This window comes from Poecilia reticulata, linkage group LG6 (assembly GCF_000633615.1).
Source record: "Poecilia reticulata strain Guanapo linkage group LG6, Guppy_female_1.0+MT, whole genome shotgun sequence".
NCBI classification, from domain to species: Eukaryota; Metazoa; Chordata; class Actinopteri; order Cyprinodontiformes; family Poeciliidae; genus Poecilia; species Poecilia reticulata.
Window position 1 is genome coordinate 486,147 of NC_024336.1, and position 9,003 is coordinate 495,149.

The 9,003-nt window shown below is 37.8% G+C and overlaps 1 protein-coding gene across 1 annotated transcript in view; it reads right to left on the reverse strand.

Annotated features, from left to right (window-relative positions):
• The window catches only part of LOC103465652 (voltage-dependent calcium channel subunit alpha-2/delta-4-like), a 60,050-nt gene extending 57,745 nt beyond the window's left edge, over positions 1-2,305 (reverse strand). Inside the window, 1 exon segment of the mRNA XM_017305137.1 lies at positions 1,765-2,305. Coding sequence (XP_017160626.1) covers positions 1,765-1,865 — 101 coding nt within the window. The 5' untranslated portion in view covers positions 1,866-2,305.
• Positions 2,306-9,003: the final 6,698 nt, after the last annotated feature.

A 9,003-nucleotide genomic window follows, 5' to 3' on the forward strand; every position in this document is an offset into this window, starting at 1 on the left:
AGCAAATACTTTTACTTTTAATACTTAAGTATTTTTAAAAGCCAGTACTTTTTTACTTTTACTTAAGTACAAATGTTAATGTGGTAGTTTTACTTTTACTTGAGTACATTTTTGTCTGTGTATTTGTACTTTTACTTAAGTAAATTTTTTGAGTACTTTCTCCACCACTGCAAACAAGCTAAAGGGCTGCAGTTGAYAGATAGGCAATTTTTAATCAGATCTCTTAACATGGACAAAAACATTAAAGGCTATCAAGTTTTAGCTAAGTTTTAGTTTTAGCATAGCAGTTTTAGCTAATGTTGGACCCATGAGCCCATGCTAACATTAGCATATTAGCCTGCAAGCAGTTTTATGCATCATCTTTTACAAGAAAAATAAACCTGTAACCATATATACGAGTAGTAAAGGCATACATGACACATGAAAACATACTAAAGAGGAATAACTCACCTTTAAAGATGCTCTGTTTCTTCTAATGTGCACGTCCACAAACATTCTGGAAGCTTCCCGCACTGTACTGCGCATGCGCACTGCTGAGCTGAAGCATTTACTCCAGTAACAAAAATATTCAAATCCAGTTTACTCAGAATAACTTAGTCTTGTACCTTTCTCAGGCCAAATGTRTACATTACTCACATTATTTGAGTTGAATTAACAATTTAGTGATATTTAAGTAAAGCATATACTATCTTACCTGTAGTGGGTAACGCACTTAAAGTTTTCATCTGATTAGTTTCCATGGAGGCTAATRCTAACTGCTAGTCAGTTAGCATTAGCTATCTGAAGGTAAGGTTTATAGTATGGTGCGCTCATAGTCCAGAAAATATAGTAATTGGTCTTAGATTTTTCTGAAAACGAATTAATTATCTGCAAATAATGCCATATTTGAGTGTCTTTGCTGTAGTAGTGACTAGCGGCGTAATYATGTAATTTTATTATCACTAGATGGCAGTAGGTACAGAGCATTTTACATTAAAACAAGAGAATTAGTGATGCATGAATGTWWWWACATTCATGCATCACACACGACAGTGTTGTGGMACTGTTCAGGTGTATTTTTGAAGTGGACATGTTAAGTGTAATTTGAAATAAATGTAAAATATGATAAAAATAAATGTTTGTGTTTATTTGATTCCTATTCAAGAAACGTTGATAAGAATGACTATATATGTAATATATATGTTAMATTTTTGGTTGGTGGTGTGCCTCGTGATTTTTTCAATTAAAACAATGTAMMTTGGCTCAAAAAAGGTTGAAAAACACTGAGTTAGGCATCCTTACCTACTGTATGTCTGGTAAGAATAGGTATTGCATTTTAGAGTGCAGAAATTAGTCATTTCACATTGTTGCATTGTCTTAACCTGATCCAAAGTTTATGACAAGAGCAGTTATTTTTACCCGTCTCAAAATTTAATGGGAAAGACTTTAATTTCATTATAGCATTAAATTCTTCCTGCAATTGCTGACAAGGTTTTTGTCTTACTGGTATTTTTGACTGAGTCTTTGAGGTTGAAATGCTTCTGTGCCATCACCTTAGTCTGGACTCCTTCCACAGATTCAGAGTCAGCAGTATTACCTCTAGACAGAAGAAACTTGTTTGCCAAGAAACTTTTAAACTTTAAAGGTTTAAAAGTTTTATCATCATGTCTAAGAGAAGTTAATTAAATCGCTTGGTGRAAAACCCTTTACTGTATGGTGCTCCATTTTGTGTGACTGAGAAGAGAAAGTTAACATCCATAAGAAACAATACAAGGTAGAACTTACGTCTCTGGTGGGATCTTCATTTGAGCATCAGCCAGAATCCACAAGCAGAAACATCCCAGAATCCTCAGTATGCTCCTTATTCCCAATGTTCCTRTTTCCATCCTGCTTTCCCAAAGTTATTCCCAGTTCATATGTCTCAGGGAATTCAGATTTAAAGTTCAATCAGGAGTTTGAAGAAAATGGTTTCTTCATGCTTGCAGCAGGCAGAGAGTGCCAAGATTTTTGCTGATGGACTTTTGACCCTTTTTGGCTTCCGTACTGTCTTGGTAAACGTGTTCTTTAGGTGGCATCTCCTGTCAGCTCTGATCCTTGTCAGGGAAAAAGGCAGTCCTTGAAGATCTCAGAGCCAACTGCAATGAACTGAATGGAAAAGGAAATGAGAAGCACATCAATTTTATCTGTGTTTGGATCCTTCAGTTTTTTTTTTTGTCACACTCGCAGTGGTTTCTGCTCCTCTCCATGGCTGTCAAATTTGCTGCACAATCCATTTGGATTAAAAACTCTGCTTCCATATGTAACAGACAGGCAGACAGAGGGAGAGAGAGAGAAAAGTAGGAGGGGAGGAAGGATTGATGAAGGGGATTGGATGAAGGCTCTGTTTTATCTAAGAGGATTAAAGCAATTGCTGCAGACAAGCCTTTMCAGCAACCAATCAGAGCCACCGAAGGGGAGCAGCAGCACAGTGCCCTAACACACTGACACACTCATGCAATTATCCGATTATGGATTATGATCACAAACACCTTAAGACTTCCTGGACCTAACGAAGTTGTTGGATGAATGTTGGAAGTTAAACATTCTGATGTTTAGGTTTATATCTTTTCTGTCGTTTAAGAAGTAAAACATAAAGATCCCACAGAAATGCAGCTTCTGCCATAATTTTATTAGCCTGTAGTGTTAATGTATAAAAAAGTCCTCAACACAAACCAAATGTGATACATATTTACTGTATTATCTCATCTTGGTGTTTGTTTTTGTGTTTTTCCTAATGTTTTATTATTATTCYACCTATGAAAAACTAAAATGCAGGAACAATACTTTTTGCATACAGTTCAAATCTTTAAATGATGGTATATTTGTAACAATCTACTGGCCTCCAAAGTACATTAGAAATATATCTCTAAAGATGTCTCTGTCCTGCTGTATATTGTCTGGATATATTTTGGCTGTACAACCCAACAGTTCATGAATTGACTAGCTTTTCMCTTTTAGGTTTTTTATTTGGAGCAGAGCAGACACTAACTATTGACCTATTGTTCCCAAGASAGCAAAATCAGTCAGTCTGATCAAGATTATACAATATTACACAAGCAGACATGAGAAAAACAAGTAAAAATATTACAACTGAAAAGCCTGGAGTGCAGAACCTCAACCTGGAGACCACGTCCAAGATTTATCTGGACAAAAATGCGCTTACTGGAAAACCAAAACACACATTGTAAAAGAAAGCAGAGAACAAGACAGTCCAGTTTACATGTGAAGGGAGGTAAAGAATCCTTCACAGGAATACCTCACTATCATGTCCTTATGTTGTTGAAGATGTTGACAAAACGATTACATGACCTCCTTTGCATGTCATCAAGTGCTGGAGAAGCCTGTTAATCCCCTAAATATTCAAGTCAAGCTTGTGGCAGAAGGGAAACGCCTGAAACATGCAGGACGGTAGCTCCTGCGTACCAGAGTTGAGAAAAACTGAACTAGAGGCTAAAAATCCAAAAGAAAAAAAACTTAACCAAAGGAGACAAGTATCAGACAAACATGCCAAACTAAAGACAATATGCATGAGGATTCTAACAGCTGTAGTGAGGAGGAGTTCTCCAGGTGGATTTCCCTTCAAAGCCAGACTACATATATGCCTCAGGATGAGAATGATTCTGCTCAGGTCAATAATCAAGGGGACTAGAGGCATGAGAAAGAAGACATGCAGAACCAAGACGTAAGTCAAATCCTGACATGGTCTCTAAATGTCTGAAGAAGATGATGCTTCTTCAGAGGAAGATCAGGAGGTGGAGCAGAACCGACGTTCCTCAAGAACACGTCAACCAAAACCTTTGCATATGTTGAGTTAGAGGAAAGTCATTTCAGTGTAAATAGAAATAGTATTTTGAACTGTATTAATTTTCACTTACAGTTAAAGTTAATTGAAAATATTTGATTAATCACTTGGTACTAGAGAACAGATACAAGTTAGTCATTTTGCAGAAAGAAGCTGCAAACATTCTGAGGACTGCTTTTGATTTTTCTGGAGGTGATTGTGCAAAAGATAGTTGTTTCATAACATGATGAACATAAACCATAACTGTATGGCTTCTTAACTCACTAAAGGCAACAGCAACAGCCTTGGATCAGGACTTTTTTAAGCTCTGAAGAAAAAGGAATTGGAACAGGAGATGCTTAGCTTCTGAATTCAAATAAAGCCAAGAAAAATGCTCTCAATTAGCTGATTYATTAAAATAGTTCTTGTAACTTCGGCCTAAAATATGAAGCCCACTTAATGAGAAAAAAGTTGTTTCACACAGTGTATGCAAATGTTTGGGTTCAGCTGTTCATTATAAAGGTGCACTGTGTAAATATCCTTTGTAAAAGTTATGCAAAAACTATTAAAGGTGGAAAAGAAATAGCATAAAGAAAATGTCTTTACAAGCTGCGTGYATACTACTGTGTTATATTTCTTTAAACATTATTTTAGAACTGTGCTTGTAATAGTTTTATTTACCTGTATTTTGTAGAATCTAGAAACTGAACCAGTCACATCATATAATCATAATGCATAATGTTAACCAAATTAAGACTGTACTATATACTTCACATGAACATAGATTTCTCCGCCATTAGAATTTATCTGGCAAATTCAGAAATACATTTTTTTTAAGAAGACCGTCACTCAAGCGACATTTCATATCTAAATATTAGACCCAGAGTTTTCAAATACACACAACCCAGAATCTCTCATAGAAGGGTCTGATGTTCAGACGCTGAAATGCCCCAGAACTATAAGTACAGGTCTACTGGCAGAAAATCAAAGATTCCCATGAATAATTGATCACAGCCACTAGAATAACCACAGATTAATCAATAGAGCAAAGTGTCAGATAAGATCTGATCCCTGCCTGCTATGGCTGACCTTTTTATTTCAGAATACAATCTGATGTCCTGACATTCTCAAAAGTTCTGTTGAGAAAATCCTAACTTGCTGCTAACAACCTCGCAGGCTGTCAAGGGTTTTATGTTTAAATTAACAAATGCCATTAGGCCACAGTTCTCTTCAGTATCCCATAAAAGATTTTCTCCGTTATTAACTCATCAAAGTAYGTACTCTTGACATTTTCAAACGTTCATAGAAAGTTTCTCCAAATGATAAGTCAGTACTGCCCTCTAGTGACCAAACGTGCAACATGCAACTACAGTCATGTTGCGCTTGCACACTGCTGTTTGTTCACTTCCACCCTGTAGCGTTGGAGACAAAAGCTGGAGCCAACTTTGATTTATTCTAATTGTTGTCCAGCAAGTTTTTGAGCCTCAGAGTTTTTTGGGTAACACTTTATTTGAAGGGGTGTGCATAAAACACGATACTGTCAGAAACATAACATAACACCTGTTATGAACATAAAGGAGTCTTCATGAATGTTTATGACAGTTGTCATGAAGTATCATTTGGTAAATAATGACTCTTTTCATGCAAAGTTGACACTTTAATGCACATTTTAATGAAACTTTGCAATAAAAGTGTCGTTATCTACCAAATAATGCAAAGTTGACCATTTTAATGGACTTTTAATGCAATTTTTAGTGCAACATTGGTGGTAGGAGATCGTCCYGCAATTGGTGGGTTGTTGGTTTGTTGTCTGCTCCATTTATCTCTGTCGTGTCTTTGGGTAAGCCCCTTCACCCGCCATGCCTGGTGGTGGTCAGAAGGGCATGGTAGTGCCAATGCATGGCAGCCTCTGTCAGACTATCCCCGGGTCACTGTGGCTACTATGCTGTAGCTCACCATTGGATAGTATGGGTGAATAACTGAATGTAGTGCGAAGAGCTTTGATAAAGCACAATTCAAATTCACATTTAGCGTTCTCTCTAAGCAAAGAGCACATTGAAGTGTTTGTTCAAATTGAAGATTGATCTGTTAAATATAAAATGCTTCGTTGTTCTGATATTGTCTGTAGAGAATGGTGTGTGTTTTGAGCAGTGCACTTTCTATGTTCTCACAAAGCAAACAGCTGCAGAGTTTTCAAAACATATTGCCATATTAATGACTGTTGCTGTGTGTGTGAGGAGTGGGGGGTCAAAAGGTGGGCTCATCCCTCTTCTATCCCAGGCTTAGTTGGCCTGAAACACAACAATGGCTGTATTGATGGACCTTTTTCCCCCACGTGGCTTGGCATGGTCAGAGTTTTATGTAAGTGTTTCGGAATTATGTTGAGGATTTTGTGGAGGAGGGGACAGACCTTGAGCCCTGCAGCTGTTGCCTGGCACGCTCCGGCCTTAGAGAGAACAGACAGCTCACATCAGTTCCAAGTATCCTGCTGCGGCCAATAGTGGGGGTCTCTGTCATCGCTGGGCATCTGGAGGGGAGCAACCAGTGAAAATCATCTCCTGAGCTTAGGTTCTTCCTGTCAGACTTCTGAGCTTCAGGGCACCCAGCTGGCTCATGCTTTTATTGCCCTTCATGGTGAAACGTGCCACACTTTGAGTGTTGGGGTGTTTATATCCTTAATACTGTATGCAAAAGGTTGTGAAAGCCGAGCTTGAAATATGCATATTTTCTGGGGCATCCTCAACTCTCAGAAAAACAGACAACAGACCATTTGACCTCAGACAACTCAAAAATCATCAGATATCATGGATCAAGGCGTCAGATGGGGTCTTATAAGAAGGGGGAAAACAACAAAAAACGACAGAAACAGCGGAAAAATGGAGCATGAGATCGATGGGGGGCTGGTGTTGATCTGTTGTGAAGCTCTGTCTTGTTATAACAGTCAATTTACCTTCCGAACCTCATCTGTGGTGACGAGCTTTGAGTTGTGTCTGAAAAAAACGAGACTGTGAATATAAATATTTTTTTTCTGTAGAGTGTCTGGGCTCTAACTTATAGAATTAGTTTGAGAAGCTTTGTCTTTTGGGAGAGGCTCAGAATAGAGACACTGATTCTCCACATGGAGAGGAGCCAGTTGAGGTGGTTCAGGCATCTGGTTAGGATGCCTCCTGGACGCCTTCTTGGTGAGGTGTTCCGGCCCCGTCCCACCAGGAGGACACCCAGAGAAAGAGCCGGGACTCACTGGAGGGACTGTGCTTCTCAGCTGGTTCGGGTCCCCTTGGTATTCCACTGGAGGAGCTGGAACAAGCGGCTGGGGAGAGCAAAGTTTAGGTCTCTCGGTTTAGGCTGTAATCCTGGGTAAATGAAAGATAAAGGTTGGATTGTTAACAATAAGCTCTAGATCAGTTTCATTCGGACAAAACCAACCCAAAACCAAGAATATCTGGGCAAAACACTATTAGGAATAAGAAAGAATCCTGTTGCCTAATGACAGTTTTGGATTCAAACCACCCTTAGGTCTTTATAGGTGTTACAATGAATACAGTGATATTACGAATCCAGAAAGCTTTATTGTTTTACTTTGACCACTGAATGTGAGTGATGCAGCCATCCATCCGAATCTATATTTTACAGTCTTGCTATTTAAATCAGCCATCATGCAACATTAAAATGCAGAGAAGCCATTAGTCACTCTTCACAACCAAGATGTCAGATGTTGAGGGTCTCAGCTCATGGCCCCATTGTTTATAGTTCCTGGATTGAGGTTTATTGTCCCTCTTGTTAAATCACAAATTGAATGTGATTAACTACATCCTTTCAGGTTCAATTTCATTTCGCAAGGCTTCTTTCATTGTTCAGTTAGCAGTAAGAAATATTTTTGGGCAAAAATATCATCAGTTCACAGCATCATAACATGTTCATAAACAATAAAAGTGAAATAAGGACGTACCCCTGCCGGCTTCAAGATGTCCAATTATTCTCATGTCCTGCCACTCTCTTTCTGCTCATTCTTTTGGAATGAGCAGAAAGAGACTGGAAAATCTGTTAGAGTTTCCAGTTGCCTCTAACAGATTTCCAATCAAGACTGAAAACAAGATAAGGATGGACGAAAAAAACCCAACAATTAAAAATACTGCTACGAGCAGCAGAAACGTCAAAACCCGTTAACTCATAATATATGGAAAAACATCTAAAGTTTTACATCAGTTTTACATTTAATCGCGCAGGACATTGCCTTCCTGTGCGATTAAAATCTCTCTTTACAGACAGTCTGGGCCTTCTCCCATTTGGGTGATTCTTTTTTTGCAGCAACATTCCATGTCCCCATGTTTTGCTTACAATTATTTTTTGTAAAATGTGCCAAATATTTACAACAAAGTATTTTAATTATACATTTAGATGTTTGCCATTATTCAAATACAAATGAAATGCCTTATAAATATTATATATATATATATAATCGTTTTTCTTTAATAATATGCAATTGAATCTACTGAAACTATTTTGTCATTTGATATTTTCTTCATATTATACAAGTCCCAGTACTACCTTTCCACCCTGTTATGATGTTTCCTTTTTGCCTTCAAAAAGTCTAAAATTCCATAAAAACCATTTAATGTGACATCAATTGGTTTTGAGGTGAATTCAACCATGGAAAACAAAGTAAGCTTCAACTGTCCCCATCTCTGTACTTTTTCTTAGCTGAAATATGTTAAACCTGTATGAGTAAAGCTTAAAGTTCCACCCTGTTAGGATAGATTGCGAAAAATGTTTATTCAGTAGAATTTAAAACACATACTAGATTTAGTCATTATAGTTTTGTTATTCTATTGAAGGTTAGCTAGCTAAATGTTGACCACATAAAGAGCTACAGGTAGATTAGTTAGAAAAGTTCCACCCTGTTATGTTCCACCCTGTTAGGTTCATGAACCAAATAAGGTAGAAATTAGAGTGAAAAGTAATAATTTTAAGTCAAATAAAAACATTTCAGATGATGGAATAGAGTTGCAGAGTAGTCTGAGGTATTATCAGATGTCTTTACCATTTGTCTGTTTTCATTTTGCTAGTTACCCCCATTGACTCCTGTGAGGGGAACAATGAGTACCTGTCCTGGGAAAATCCACTACAGGGATGTCACCTGTTTACCCAAATAGAGCCAGGACAAATACTCTACCTATACTTTGACTTGAAGAGCCAATCCTGCA